At 46.6% G+C, this 16,267-nt stretch overlaps 1 protein-coding gene across 1 annotated transcript in view; it reads left to right on the top strand.

Moving 5' to 3' along the window:
* Positions 1 to 6,260, top strand: part of Capn8 (calpain 8) — a 73,023-nt gene extending 66,763 nt beyond the window's left edge. Inside the window, exons 17-21 of the mRNA XM_059280317.1 lie at positions 2,100 to 2,168; positions 2,572 to 2,650; positions 3,176 to 3,292; positions 4,129 to 4,187; positions 5,984 to 6,260. Coding sequence (XP_059136300.1) covers positions 2,100 to 2,168; positions 2,572 to 2,650; positions 3,176 to 3,292; positions 4,129 to 4,187; positions 5,984 to 6,007 — 348 coding nt within the window. The 3' untranslated portion in view covers positions 6,008 to 6,260. The remainder of the gene's footprint in view (positions 1 to 2,099; positions 2,169 to 2,571; positions 2,651 to 3,175; positions 3,293 to 4,128; positions 4,188 to 5,983) is intronic.
* The last annotated feature ends 10,007 nt before the right edge of the window (positions 6,261 to 16,267 follow it).

The raw sequence follows: 16,267 nt of genomic DNA, 5'->3' as shown, positions 1-16,267 counted from the left end.
CAAGTTTGTTAAGATGTGGTTCATATGTAAGAATATGCTTAGTTGGAATGGGCACTTCCTTCTGTGGCTTTTATTAGATTTGGAGTTGTGTAGCCATCACCTGGTTTAGAACACTTTTGCCCACCCCCCAAATCCTGTACTCATATTAACAGTCACTCTTTATTCCCTATCCTCCATGGCAGCTACTACTATATGGTGCTTCCATTAGCATGATGTTTCAAGTACTAGAACACACATCAGTATCCTCTCACCCATGGAAACTTGAAAATGCCAGCACTTAGATTTCAGTCCTGGAGACACTGACTCAATAGGTCAGTCATCTGGACTTTGGGACAAGCAAAGGTTCAAATTCTGTCTTCCTTACTTATCAGGTATATGAATTTGGAGAAGTTACTAAATGCTTGCACTGTCAGGGTCTTTCCCTAGAGAAGAATGGAATAAGAATGTCTAGTTTGTACAGCCGTTGTGGAGGTGATGTGAGATGCAAGCACGGGAAGTGCCACAACTCAGGGTGCTATTTCCCTGAGCTCAGTACCCTGCCAAGAACGGCTGTCTGTGTTACAGTGAGGGTGTGAGCTGTGGTCCAGCCAACATTCAGTTCTCTGTGTAGACTGGTTGTCTGTGTTACAGTGAGGGTGTGAGCTGTGGTCCAGCCAACGTTCAGTTCTCTGTGTAGACTGGTTGTCTGTGTTACAGTGAGGGTGTGAGCTGTGGTCCAGCCAACGTTCAGTTCTCTGTGTAGACTGGTTGTCTGTGTTACAGTGAGGGTGTGAGCTGTGGTCCAGCCAACGTTCAGTTCTCTGTGTAGACTGGTTGTCTGTGTTACAGTGAGGGTGTGAGCTGTGGTCCAGCCAACATTCAGTTCTATGTGTAGACTGGTTGTCTGTGTTACAGTGAGGTTGTGAAGGATGTGGTCCAGCCAACATTCAGTTCTCTGTGTAGGCTGGTTGTCTGTGTTACAGTGAGGGTGTGAGCTGTGGTCCAGCCAACATTCAACACTAATCAGAGATAGAGCCTGAGACTGGGTGCTCTGAAAGCATGAGAATGTTAGTCAGCCTTCCATGATTTTAACAGAATATCTTAGACAATGAACTTGTCATGGGAAAGGTTTATTTGAGTTCACAATTTTGACTGTTTTGGCCTATGATGAGGCAGCACTCAATGGTGAAAATGAAATGGACCATTTATCTCATGGCATCCAGGAAGTAAAAGAGAGAGAAGAAGAGGAAGAGGCAGGGTCCAACATCTCCTGCAGGGGCATGCCTCTGATGACCTGTGGTGTTCCACTAGACCTATCTCTTCAAAGTTCCACCACCTCCCAAGAGTGCCACACTGGGCACTGAGCCTTTATCAAGTAGACCTTTGGTGGTTACTCTAGATCCAGACTGAAGCAGAGAGAGAACTTTACACTCTTGGGTGCAGACTGGACTTCTATTTGGCTGTCTAACATACATGGGGAGGATTGATGGTCTGTTCTGTAACACAGTGGTGTTTATTGATTTATTGTGATTGTGAGAAAAGAGACTAAAATTTATGAGTGTAAAGACAATTTAAAACCAAACTCCCATGTCTAGTTCAGCACTCAGTAAGTACTCTTGGAAGGAAGATAAGTCGGGTATGGAAAATTCCACATAACCTCCCCCCACATACATACCTCTTTTGGTTTTGTTATGGCCTTTGAGAAGACCCTGTGGTTGCAACACCTGGTAATTTTTCTTTTTTGACATTCTGACAATACTAACGTGATTTGAATGAGAAGTTGCACCATCACAGAAGTTTTAGTCTGGAAGTGAGTGTGTAAGTCACGGAGCTCCACCTGCTGTCATCTGGGATAATGAGGGGATGGTGGCAGGTAGTGTTGATGTTAGGAGTTTCAGGCTGCTGGTTTGCTCTTCCTTCCCACCTCTGTGCCTGGCCTCTGGAGTGAGTGTTTAACTTTCTAATCTTAATTTGAGTTTGCTTCCCACCATCACCCCATTGTGTGGCTTGCTTCAGACATGAAGATCCGCTAAGGTTTCAAGGCACTCTAGTGAGCTCCTAAGAGAAAGAAACTCTCTGATGATTCAGGGTTTGTTTGTGTTGGCCTTTAACAAGCTTAGACGAATGGTACCGGAAGCCTGGGACCTGAAGAGTTCAAGACACTCTGGCTGAAGATTCGCAAGTATCTGGTAATTAATTCTTTTCTCTCTCTCGGGAGAGAAGGGCATCTCCCTGGGCCCCATCCCCTTTCCTCCCTTCTGACCCTCTATAATACTCATCCCTGGACTGTTCTAGACCATGGTCTATCCAGACTCTGGTCAAAACCATCCAAACCTGGACACACTGTTCAGAAGGGAGCCTGAAGGCAGTGGCAGTGAGAGACGCAGATGTCAGCCCTTCTAATGAAAGTCCCGTTCAGAGGACAACACACTATAATGACCTCTAGCCCTGTTTCTATTTGTTCTGGACTTTTTTGAAGATGTCAATACAGTCTTAGAGTGCATCCTTGGCCCCCCGAGAGAAGTGTAGAGTGGAGGAAATTGTTGTCCAGGGCTATGCTATTCTCAATGTGCAATTTCTCTTTGGCTTCAGGAGATCTACAAGGAAATGGACCACAGCCATGTAGGGACCATTGAGGCCCATGAAATGAGGACAGCCCTCAAGAAAGCAGGTGAGGACCTGTCCTGTAGGAGAGGTCTTAGGCCCAAGATGGACCCACTGTAGATGTTTTCTTCCCATGATGATAGTGGTTCAGGGTCATCCCTGAGAGCGTTCTTACGTTGGATACCAGCGTGTCAGCAAAGCCTTGCTGAGGATCCGTCTCTCCCGGAAGGGGAGGATATGGCAGTGTTCTGCACTCTGCCTGTCACTGAGGCAGTGACAGAGGTTACAAGGTGTAGAGCTCTGCAGGGGCTCAGGACACTTTCTTACTTGTACTTCCTGTGGTTGTGTAGTTATGACTGTCCTAGGGCTGAGCTGGTGCTGGGCCAGAGAAGGAGCTGGTGAGACATCCCCAAGAGTGGAGAGACTTGTTGGCAGAGAATCTCCTGGGCCTCCCTGGAATAGGCTGAGTAGTCCTGATTTATGGATTTACACAGACTCCTGGGGGGGCCCTGTGACGCCAGCACCTTGTAGTTTATCCGGAAGATGCTAAGACCTTTGTACCACCCGTGACACAGTCTCTCTCTGCCATCAGGTTTCACTCTCAACAACCAGGTGCAGCAGACTGTTGCCATGAGGTATGCAAGCAACAAGCTTGACATTGACTTTGACGGCTTTGTGGCTTGTATGATCCGCCTGGAGACTCTGTTCAGTAAGCCTCGGTTTTCTTTAGCCTCGATTCTTTTCCTCAGAGACACAGAGCATTGGAGGGGCCAGGCCAGGAGGTGAGGCCTGACAGTGCCTTTGGAGCCAGGGGACTAAGGAAGTAGAGACGAGATTTTTATAACTGTGATACTCAGGAGGAAAGGGAGGTAGATACTTTAGGGGCTACAGATGTCTGGGCTGGTCACATCTAAGGGCCAAGGTTGCTTTTCCTTGGAGACCTGGAGACCGCTATCCTGATTATTGAGCTATATGAAGTCACTAGGTCAAGGCACTGAGTCTCTTAAGGGTCCTGTGTTAGGAGCTTATGGTGTTTATTCATCTGTATGGCACCATGAGGGTCATTTGAGAGACTGTGCCACCTTCCAGGAAGAGGGTGGGCTCCCTCAAGAAGGCAGTAGCTGGATTTCTTCCTTGGACATTGGGGTGCTGTTGTCTTATAATCAGTATGATATCTTTTAAAGGGAGGGGACCTTCCTTTCACTGGGAGAGTGCAAGGTGGGAAGCCTTAGGGGCAAAATCAGTTGGCCAGAGATAAAGCCAAGGGACTGGACAATCTGCAACCCACTCACCAAAGAACTGCCAGTTTCCCGGCTGAGCTTCTGAAGGTGAAGACCCAGAGGAACCATCTCTGCTGACACCTTGGTCCATCCATTCAGTCTGGGAGACACCTGCTGACACTAGAGCTCGGCCTGACTGCTGTTCCCTGGGGTTAGATGAGATCTGGGGGGGCATGGGTGGAGGGCGTGGGCTGGCCAGAGATGGCTCTCTGAGGTCCCAAAACCCAGAAACAGACCTGACTTTCTTCCTTCTCTGGTGTTTCAGAACTGTTCAGGCTTTTGGACAAGGACCAGGATGGCATTGTCCAGCTCTCCCTGGCTGAGGTAAATGAGCTGAGATTTAAGGAAGTCCTGGTAGACAGAACTCTGAAATCCCTGGACAGCATAGGGGCTAAGCTGTGTTTATTCCTACGAACCAGCTTATTGCCATGGAAACCCCCGCATGTTCTGTGGTGGGCGTGAGGAAAAGGAATGGGACAGTCTCTTAAGGAGTGTGTTAAGCATTCTAATTAATTAATATAATTTAATCAAGTGCCTCCCTCTTGACTCTTTCATCCCTTTCTTTATCTCAAGGATAAAAGTAATAGCTAGCTGTATCTAAAATCATTTCAAAGAGGCAAACTCTTGTTAATGTGGACACACTTGTACGTGCATATGTGTCTGGTTGTGGGGAGTAGACATAATTTAAGATGCCTGAATTCTGCGACTTCTGAGTTGACATATAGGATGGCACTGGAAGCCAAAACTGAATCTCCAACAAGGCAGAATGAAGGTGCAGAATAAGCGAATGTTCCCGCTGTGCACAAGTCACACCATGCTTCATGCAGGAAGCACCGGTCCCTGCCTGTAAGGGGCCTGCTTGGGATAATGGAGGCTGTCACTTCCTGCTAGGGAGGGCCGGTGGGGAACAGGAAGTGTGGACATACCCCAACGGTCCAACTTATGAGGCAGCATTGGCCTCTGATCTGCTTCTGGGGCGGTGGAGCTAGAGAACTGGATTATTACCATCCATGCCATGGTAGAGGACTGGGTTATCACCCTCCTACCATGGTAGAGGACTGGGTTATCACCCTCCTGCCATGGTAGAGAACAGGGTTATTACTCTCCTGCCATGGTGGAGGACAGGGTTATCACCCTCCTGCCATGGTAGAGGACTGGGTTATTACTATCCCTGCCATGTTGTCTGAGTCCAACATGCTTTCATTGTTCTTGTGAATGAAAATGGCATTGAGTACTTCCTAAGATCAAGGAAAAGCTTTCTTTGTAACATACCTGTGGGTTCCTGTAGACACTTGGAGACTAGTGTGTGTAGAATGAAGTGTTCATGTAGAAGTATACAGATACATATAAGAACATATACACACACATATATATGAAATACAGATATAATGCAGGAATATACATATATAGGGATGCATATAAATATATTTGAAATAGACATAAATGTAGGAATATATACATATATGTAAAACATAGAGACATAAGAATATAAGAATACATATATAAGGATGAATGTATGTCTGTAAAAAAATATATATATATAATTATATGAATATAATTCTCCTTTATGAGCTTTTGTTTCCAGAACCCTCCTAAGACACCTGGATGCATCAGACCTTTGCATAAAATGGCAGTGTTTGTACAGGACCTATATCCATCCATCCTCTTGCACACTCTGCATCCCCTCTAGACTATAGTTGATGCCTAATAGAATGCTGATGCTGGTTACAGAGCGGTTTTCCCCACAATGGTCAGGGAGTCAACGACAAGGAAAGAAATGTGCTCCTATTCAACACAGATGAAATTCTTTCTTTGTAGAGTTTTAATTTGCCCTTGGTTGAATTATGAATGCGGAACTTGCAGATCGACAAGACCCATTGTATTGTACTCATTGACATACCTCCTTTTGGAAGCCCCTTTTGGGTATAGAGTTTTTTTCCTAAGTCATGTTTCCTGTAGTGCTCTGAGTTGTTAAGTCACTAGCTTCCTGTAAGTGAGCATGGCACTGGCTGGAGGGTGGAGCTGTGACAAGTGGTGGCTCACAGGGCAGGAGGACATCTGTGGCCACAGCCCACACGCTCCCTAGAGGCCGCACACTGACTCTGTCTCTTCTTCTGCAGTGGCTGTGCTGTGTGCTGGTCTGACCTGCTGTTTCAGACGTCAACAACTTCCCTGCATTCCGCTCGTCTCTTTGCAATCTTAAGAACACGTATACTCAAGTGACATTTTCTGATTGTTGTATTGTTCCAGCTAATCACTGTTCCTGAGACACTGGTCTGTCCCGACAGAGCGGGCTGGGGAGCCCCAGATCTCTCAGCAGCACAGAGCTATGAGCTATTTGAGCTGATCTCAGGGCCCGGTGGAAGGAAATCAATCAATTAAAGTTGTGGGCCAGAATGGTTTCTGCCTTCCTCTGGAGACGTGCAATGCTGAGGGCAGCCTGGGCTTTTCATGAGATGGGGGAAGATAGGAGTCTAAGCTACCAGAAGGCTGAAAGGATGGACGTTTCCTTGGAGGGGAGACCTTCTGGGAGCAGGCCTGCTTCTGCGGGTCCTTGGGGGGAAAAGGCAGGGTTTTAGCTCTGCCAAGAAAGGGCACAGGCCTCTCTAGAGAAAGTATGTCACTGGGGGTGGGCTGTAAGAGCTTCAACTGTGCTTGTAGTTCAGGATTCGGGCCCTCGGCTTCCTGCTCCTGCCACTGTAACTTTGCTCCATCATCGGAGACACTCACCCTCTGGAACCATAAACCTAAATAAGCCCTTTCTTCTCTAAGGTGCCCTGGTCATGGCAATTTGTCACAACAGCAGCGAAGTAACTAATACACCTGTCTACACGCTGAGACGCTGTGACTGTGGTCTCAATATTCCGTCCAATTTCAAAAGTCCCCATAGTCACAACAGCCCCAATACTGTTCAAAAAATTTAACATTTCTTCTGAGACTTGAGGCAAATTCTTAACTGTGAACCTCTACAAAAATAAACAGGTTATAAACTTTCAATATATGGTGGCACAGAGGGAGGGATGGGAGGCCAGTAAGGAGAGATTAGAACAAAGCCAAACAAGAAAAACACTAGATTATAGAGCTCCGTGTCTGGCATTTGGGACATATAGTGACATCATTTGAGTTTCAAGTGGCTGGGGTAGCCCCTCCCCAGCTGCCTCCAGTACACATGGGCTCCTTTTGGGGCCACCTCCAATTACTGCCTCCAGGTTTTATCAGCATATGTCACCTGCTCTTGGTGTTTCCAGTGTCCTGGAGTCTCCACTGAAATTTGTTCTTCACCTTTACAGCCTACTCAGGGGGTCTGTGTAGGGAACCCAAGTCTGCTGCACATTTCCTGGCCTTGGACTTTACTCTGGAATCTCATAGCAAAGCTCTATAACATTTGCATTCTTTGCACTCAGCTCCATGTGACAACACTCATTTTTGTTACCAACCCAGGATATAGCCAAGATTCCAAAAATGATGGTGGCAGTGGATTCTGTGTACCTCAAAGCCTGGGGAAATACTTCTTGACTGGCCCTTTAGGCATTCTTTTATAGACATTCTCATTTCAAACAAAAGTCTTTCAAATGGGTGTTTATACCCTGTAGTCTGCAATAGGTGGGATCTTTGCCTAGAGGGTTGCTCTTGTACCAGGGCAAAGGGCTCAATTTGTCTTTAACAAATGCCATGGCTTTGCTTGCAACATTCCCTAGGTTCACTATATTTAGACTCCTTTGCCGAATGTTTAACAAATCCTTCTGCTCTATTGTGGCGGCTTGAAAGAAAATGGCCCCCAAAGGGAGTGGCACTATTAGGAGATGTGGCCTTGTTGGAGGAAATGTGACACTGTGGGGGCAGGCTTTGAGATCTCAAGCTTCTCTCAGTGTGACAGTAGTTGACTTCCTGTTGCCTCTGGGTCAAGATGTAGCACTCACTGCTCCAACACCTCATCTGCCTGCACATACCATGCTCTCTGCCATGATGATAATGGTCTATAAGAGAGCCACCCCACCCCATTAATGTTTCTTTACAAAAGTTGCCATGGTCATGGTGTCTCTTCACAGCAATAAAACACCCTAAGACATCTACTCTTTATTCTCAGTGGTTCTCACTGTAAATCTGGTTAAAAACAGCCAGTGATAACCATGCCACAGCCTGTGTGCTGTGCTGGCTTGGAATTTCCTTTATGAGATAAATTAATCCATGACTTTTGAATTCAGCTTCAATTAACGACATGGGTGAAATTCATCCAGAGTCTTTGTCAGGGTGTAACATCAATGACCTTGAGTCCTGTTCCCAATATGGTCTTCCTATCTATCTGAAACTTTATGAGCACAATCCTTACTGCCGAATTTCTGTTGGCATTCTGATTTTCCGCACTTCCACCAGAACCTACCATTTAGCAGAACTTATACCACCCTAGCCATTCTCTAGCCTGCATTTCTAAATTCTTTCAAATTTCTCCTGCAAAGCAGTTCCAAAGGCCAGAGAACCACACGGTCAGGCTTATTGCAGCAGTGTCCAGTGGTGGCTTTTCTCATAACCACGACAAGATCCCTGACATCAACTTCAAGAGAAAAGGTTTCTTTGGTGTCACAATCCCAGAAGTTTCAATCCATCCTGGTGGGGAAGAGATGGCAAAGTTCACAGTGATGGGAACACGTGGCCTGGGCACTTTATATCAGCATCGGACAAGAAGCAGAACAAACAGGTTGGGACCAGAACCATACAACCTTCAAAAGCACACTCTTGCTCCTAGCTAGTGCTCACATCCTAAAGGTTCCACAGCTCTCAAAATAGTGCCACAAACTTGATGGTACAGACCTGAAATTCCAACCACTTCGAAGATGAAGCAGGCAAACTCCAGGCCCATGTGGGAGTTCAAGGACAGCCTGGACAATGTAGTGAGATTGTCACATAAAGTAAGAAGCCCTCTGAGATGATAAGTCAGTGGCCGGAGGTGGTGGGGTTTGCCTAGCATGTAGGGAAGCCCTGGATTCAACCCCTGGTACTGAAAGAGAGGGTGAGGGGCGCAGCATGAAATGGGTGACTGAATGTTCAGACACGAGCCTGTGGAAGATGGTTCTGTCTTGTTGTCTGTTGCTGTGACAAACACCACGACCAAAAGCAACCTGGGGAAGAGAGGGTTTATTTCAGCTTGGTGTTGCAGTCCATTGTAAGGATAAGTGAAGGTACCACTCCTCTGCAGGTGGTCCTGGGTTCTATAAGAAAACTGGCTGAGTAAGCCATGGAAGGCAAGCCAGTAAGCAGTGTTCCTCCATGGCTTCTGCTTCAGTTCCTGCCTCCAGGTTCCTGCCCCGACATCCCTTCAGGATAAACTGTGAACTGAAGTAAATCCATCCCTTCTTAGGTTGCTTTTGGGAATGATGTTTATCACAGCAATAGAGAGCAAAGCAGAATGCAAACCAGTAGAGTGTGGACTGCTATGGTGAGAGACCTGACCATGTTGCTTTGGGGGAGGATTATGGAAGTGTTTGGAACTTGGGCTAGAAATGCCATTAGTGCTCAGAGCTTAATGGGGAGTTCTGTGGGACCTTGGAAGAGAATATTGAGAGAAATGCAAATGATAGAGGCCTGGCTTGTGAAGTTTCAGAGGGGAAGCAAAGATTCTATCAGGATCGTTCATACAATATTTTAATTAAGAATCTGTGGTTGCTGGAAAGCTGGGACAGAAGAATCAGCTATGATTAATAAGAGACCAGCAACACCGACATGAAAGCTTTGCTACATAGGGACAACCAACGCTAGTGAGCTGAAGCTGAAAAATCAGTTGTGGTTGTGCTTTGGTTATAACTGTGCCCTGGTTCTCCCTTCTTGGAATAAGGAAGTATGTAACTTAGTTTTGATTGTGAAGGGGCCCACAATTAAAAGATTTTGGATATTTTTAAAGAGACTGAACTCTTAAAGTACTTAAACTTTTAAAAGACTATGGGACTTTTAAAGTTGGATTGTTTTTTATGTTGTGTATTAACTAGAGGTATTGGGGATAAACAAGTAAGAAAAGGTTATGGTTTAGTAGTGATATGTTTGTGTCAGTTGAGTAGGGTTCTGTTGTCCTGGTTAGTGTCGATTGCACATGAACTAGAGTCACTTGGGAAGAGAGAACCTCAACTGAGTTATTGACTCCATCAGACTGGCTTGTGGACATGTCTGTAGGCATTTCTTCATTAATGTTTGACATGGTAGGGCCCAGTTCATTGTGGGCAGTGCCACCCTGGGCAGGTGGTCCCAAGTTGTCTAAGAAATCAAGCTGAGTGAATCTTGGAGAGCAAGCCAGTCAGTAGTGTTCCCCCCGCAGCTTCTCCTCAGTTCCTGCTTTAAGTTCCTGTTCTGACCTCCTTTCATGATGGACTGTAAGCTGGAAAGTGAAATAAACATTTCCTTCCTGAGTTGCTTTTTGTCCTGGTGTTTACCGCAATCACAGAAAGCAAACCAAGACAACAATGTTGACTACTGTTTGGTATTTACTGACTGCCTGTGTCCAGAAGCCCTGGCAACAGTGCATTGCAGTGTCTTCTTATGTTCTTCTTGTATTCAAGCCCCCAGTCCAGAGCTGTGGCTTGCTGTCATTGCCCAGCACTGTGAGAGACTGCCACACCACATTTCTCTAGCCTGGAAATAGATCAAAATTCTGAGTTCAATGTATGGCATCTACTGAGTGTGTGGAGTGTTTAGAGACTGTGGTGTAGTTTTACGTGGCTGCATTATAATCAACTTGCAAGTATTTTGTTTTAAGCCTTCAGGCTTCACTTACTTTAGGGAATGAATTGGTAATAAAATCGTCTCATTACAAAAGTGGCATTTGCTTTGATGTCTTACGTTCCACCACAAAGTGGGCTGAGGATCCCAGTGCTATAACTCCTGAGAGTTTGCTTCAGGCCTCCTTTCTCTGCTCTTCTCCCAGATGAAGGCATTAGAAACGTTGCTTTTAGGCATGGCCGCTCCCTCGCTCCTCACTTTAGTTGGCTTCCTGTCACTATAATGAAATACTGAGACAATATATTTATAAAGGGAAAAAGTTTATTTTCTTTGTCATTCTGGAGGTTTGTATCCAAGATTTGGCAATCTCACACCTCTAGATCCCCGGGGACAGCAGCACATTGTGGTAAGAGCAAGCAGTGGAATGAACAAGTTCCACCATACGCCAGGAAGCAGAGAGTGAGCTCCAACCCCCCTTTGAAGACACAACCTTAAGGGTCTCTCATAATACCTTACTTGCTGCAGATTTTACCATCTCTCAATAGCACTGCCTTGGGAACCAAGTCTCAAAATGTGGGGCTTTGAGGAATATATCCATACCCCCACAAAAGCTCCTGTAGATGTGGCTGCATCTCAGGAGACGTAGTGCCTCTACAGCATCCGGCAGTGCCCCACTGGAGCCCATGCCACACTTTACTGAACTAGCGTGTTGACCTGGGGCCTTCCATGTTTCCACTGGATAGTCTGTGGATGCAGGAATGGTGTTTTCCTGGTTCCCCACCCCCACCCCACCCCTGAGCCTACTGCAGTGCCTGGCATAAAGCAGGCAATCGATGAGATGACATCCTTACCAGGGAAGAGCTCTGACCATCAGGCACTTCATTTGGTTTCCGGGTAGAGAAGATGGGTCTCTACTGGTCCCATACAGATGACACAGGAGTTTCACCACATCAGGAGCCCAGCCTGGATACAGTTGACAAGCGGATGTTCTGAAGCCAGGACACTGTCCAATGTGAAGGGCATGCTTCTCTTGGAAACACGTGATACTTGCAAGGTCCCTGCCGAGCTCTTCCCTTGCCACCACCACCCCCAATGCCAGAAAAAGAGGAAGTTGTAGTCCTGTGGGTTGACCCTCAAACCAACAGGCCTTTGATTCATGCACGTATTTCCTGAGAGCTCCTGGGTTCTCCCACCTCCCATGAGGAGAATAAAGCAGTTTAGTGGGGTGCTTACCTCAGCTTGGAAGGACATGGGGGTGTGTGGAGAGTCAGGTTGCTCATCGCTTATTGTACCTAATCCTCTCTTGCTATTTAACCATTGACTTCACTTCTTAAAGGTACCATTTATTATTCACTAGTCAACAGGAAGAAACCAAGGCCACACACAAACCCCAGACTCATTGGAGCCTCCTCCCCGAAACTGGGGAGCTGGCATCTAGGTGTCAGGCATTCCAAGTGTACCTGGTATTCTATGCAGCTCCATAGCAGCAAGAACATCACACTGAGACAGTCTTGTGAATTAGCTTTCTCCTCACATCCTCCTGCCCAGGCAGGGCTTATTGTAATTATACATAATCACAGAAGCAGCTTGGAGCGGGGCTGGGGAGAAGCAGACACACAGTCCATCTACAGGCCATGGGAGATTCTCCTGGGCTGGCTCTGCAGAGTTGCACCTACATCCAACACATCTGGCCGAGAGCATCTCCCCCTCACGTGGGTGCTCCCTCTCTGGCTCCCTTCCAATGGCAGTTGCTCTTCAGTGTGTCTCTGGGACAAAACCTTCTTCCTTATGTCAGCTGTTCATTCTCTGCTTAGCCAGGTTTCATCCCTCGACTTTCTTCTGTCCGACCTGCCTGGGTTCTCAGATGTCCATCATCTTTTCAATTTTACACATAATTCTTGTGAGTCCCACCCACTTGTAGCCCTGCCCTAGGACATGGCTGTCCTCCTATTCCATCGTGTTGTTCAAACCTTAGATGATCTTTTAATTAAAAACCCCAGAGCCAGATATTGAGGTAAAATCTGAAAGATCAGAGAAGCAGAACAGCCAGCCACTAGCTCTTACCACTATGAAATCCTCAGTCTAAAAAGAGTAAGTTCCTGTTTCCTCATGCCTTATATACCTTTCTCTGCCCAGACATCACTTCCTGGGATTAAAGGCATGTGTGCTTCCCAGTGCTGGTATTAAAGGTATGTGCCACCACTGCCTGGCTCTGTTTCCAGTGTGGCCTTGAACTCACAGAGATCCAGATGGATCTCTGCCTCCCAGTGATAGGATTAAGGGTGTGTGCCATTACCATCTGGCCTCCAAATCTAATCTAGTGGCTGGCTCTGTCCTCCCATCCCCAGGCAAGTTTATTAGGGTACACAATGTATCACTACACACTGCCTATCTAGTCTTTTCCCACAAGCGCCCCAAGTCATAAATGAAGTGTTTTCCATCTGCACCTTAATCATGTGACTCTGAGTCAGCAGTGTGGGTGACTTTATGGGACTTGCGAAACACACAGGGAGTGACCAAGTCTTCTGCTTATCCACAACCTCTTTGATTTCAGAAAAGATATCAGCAGGACTCATTTAAGGGGACTGACTTGTCATTGTTCTCCTATTTTTTAGTTTTACGTGACTACAAGTCCATCATTAGCATAGCAGGTGCTGTAGACTAGAGTCTGTGTCCCCTCCCCCAAATTCATGTGTTAGATGTAGTGTTATTAGGACTAACTTTAGCATGGCCGTGGAACAAACACAAGTGGGTTGAACGTCCTTATAAAGGGGCCCCAGAGAGCTCCCTGATTCCACCCAACAAGTGAAGAAGAGAGTAGAAAGCCAGACCTCTAGGAATCAGGGACTACGTTCTCACCAGACACCAAATCTGCCAGCGCCACCACCATGGACTTCCCAGACTCCACAACTGTGAGGGATAAATGTCTGCTGGTATGAGCTGTGTGCCCTACAGCATTGCATGAGGACAGACTAACAGAGCGAGGATAGAGCGAAGTGTCTGTCTGGTGGGCAGCCTGAGCTTCCTGCCAGTACCTTCAGTCTTTGGGAAAGGACACGCTGGCCATATGCTGGTGGCACTGCATAGAGAAGGAGGGCCCACAGCGGGGGACAGGTGATGATGAGAAGTTTGCATCCCGTGGAGATGGATGCTGGCTCCTTACATCTTGGGGAGGCCTGTCTTGGTTCACCAGTTGCCTAAGGAAGGCCTTATTGGGGATCAGAAATAAGGCAGAGGCGCTGTCCCCTCCACAGAGCTACTTAAAGCTGACGACATGTCTCCTCTTTCTGTTACCCCTAATACACCGGAGGAGTACAAGCACACAGGAAGAGCCTGAATTAACTGCCATCTACTGATACTTACAAACATTATATTCTGTCAAGACTGCTGGTGCAGGCCTGTAATTCCAGCTGCTCAGGAGAATGAGGCAAGAGGATCACAAGTTCAAGGCCTGCCTGGGCAATTAAAATAAAAGTAAAGGAAGTGTTAGGACACAGCTCAGTTGCTGTGTATTAGGATGTACAAGCTCTTAAGATACTGAACACTGTATATTGTACTTATGTTCCTTTACCTGTAAACTTCAGTGCTTTCATGGTGCCAGGACTCAACCCGGAGCTTCAAAGCCTCAATCTCGATAAGCACACTCTCTGCTACTCCGCTATGCTACCAATCCATCTTCCTTCCTTCCCTCCCTCCCCTCGGTCCGCATCCTCCCCTTCCTCTCCCTCCTTCGCCCTCTCTTTTTCCTGCCTTCTTCCCTCTCTTTCTTTATGGTACTTGGGATGGCCCCTCATGCTAGGCAAGTGCTCTAGTTGCTTGCATCTCTAGCCATTTCTTTTGAGACATGGTCTCCTTATGTAGCCCAAGTGGTCTCAACCTCACTTATGCGACTGCCTCCAAATCCCAAGTGCCAGGATTATACACATGCATCACATGTCCAGCTTCCTATAAATTATTTCCTATAGAAAGTAACATTATTTAATTATTAAAATATATAAAATACCATATGTTTATGAAAGTCTAATATGAATAAAATTGAGACAATAGTGTACCAAAGTCCCATATATTACCAAACACATTGAACAATTTTTTTTTAATGTTTGGCAATATCTGTTTTTTGATTCTTTTTTTTTTTCAGTGAAGACATTTTTGCTAAAGTAAAATGTCAGCTATCATGCCATGGAATCTGACATTTTACTTTATTGCACGCTTCCCTGTGAAAAGACATTATACAGCCACAGCCCCTGATCCAATGCAACAAAATTAACAACAATTATTTAATCACATGTACGAACCAATCTCCATTCAAATTTCACTGATTGACGCCAACATCTATTTCTTTTTTTATAGTTGGTTTATTTGGATGGAGATTTAAATACTCCCCTGTCATGCACTTCATAATCTACAACAGTCTTCCTTTTTTCACGCCCCTGAGTGAGTAAGGAATAATTGGCGTTTGAGAAGAGAATGCTGCCGATGTGAATTTGTTCTACAGGTTTGTTTCTTGGTCTAATTAAATCTCACGCAGGGTTCCCATTCTATCGGCCCCCGATGCCCACACAGTGTGCTCCACAGGGCATAGCATAGTGGGGAAGGATGTCTCATTTTCACTCTGACAGGGATGCTGTCCAAGCCTGCCTATCCTCGGAGGTGGCCTCTGTCTCTGGGGTCTGATGACTGGGGACTGTCTGGGCTAAAAGCTAAATGCCCAGGGCCCACACCCAGTCTTTCTCAGTCATTTACTTTCCCTGAGCCCCTCCTGAGGATGGGGAACAGGTCCTGCTGGGAGCATGTCCTTCCTGGCTTCTAAGAACTTCTATTTCCTTCCCACCTCGTTCTCAACCCCCCTACCCTCTAGACTACAAGCTTTCAGACAAGAAAAGCCCCGAGTTGGGTAGAGTTCAGGGTCCAGTGCTCATCTGGCATGTTTGGGGTCAGGGTTGCATCTCCAGCAGTACAAACATAAAGGAAAGCCCAGTAGCCATGCTCCCCAAATTGCTTGTATGCTACAGTCATCCCCGAGTCCCGAGAGCACCAGGCTAGCTCTCAGAGGGCACATGGGAAGGGACATCATAGAAAAGAACATGCTAGACTTGAGGTCTTGTGAATTGTTCTGCATGTTAAAGCAAGCAAGGGAGTCCAGAAGGGTCTTCCTGGCTGGAATTTCCTGTGACCAATTCCTTCATTTACTCAAACATATCCAAACAAATGTCTACATCTTGCCACCAATTTTATGCCTCTTTGTCTGTAAAATGGGCTGAAAACAGACACATACCTTATGGGGTTGTTGGGAAGGTCTGTGGATACAGCTGGAAAGCCCTGGCCCTAAGAAGCCCGCTGTGAGCTCAGGTGTTCCTGTTGGTTAGCCGAGGCGTTTCAGTCTCTTGCTGATTTTGAGACTCACCTGCCTTCCGTGCACTAACTTCAAGCCTGAGGAGCCTGAGGTTCAGCAGGCCTCTCAGAGTTGTCTCACAAGTGCTCCTACTTAGCATGAGCAGAGCTGGGCTCCCCCCCCCCGCCCCCCCCCCCGTGGCCTTCCAAGGCTCTGAAAATTCCAGGCTCCAGGAGGGGAACTGCTAAAGCAGTTTTTGGCTGTTCTGTAGGTAATGGTTAAGAGGGAAAGCAGATGGGAATGCTCCAGGGTCTTCACAGGGCACTGCAGGCCACAGGCCTTCAGCTCGGGGTCTTCACAGGGCACC

The sequence above is a fragment of the Peromyscus eremicus genome, chromosome 15 (genome assembly GCF_949786415.1).
Source record: "Peromyscus eremicus chromosome 15, PerEre_H2_v1, whole genome shotgun sequence".
In the NCBI taxonomy this organism is placed as follows: domain Eukaryota; kingdom Metazoa; phylum Chordata; class Mammalia; order Rodentia; family Cricetidae; genus Peromyscus; species Peromyscus eremicus.
This window is presented reverse-complemented; position numbering and strand designations above follow the sequence as displayed.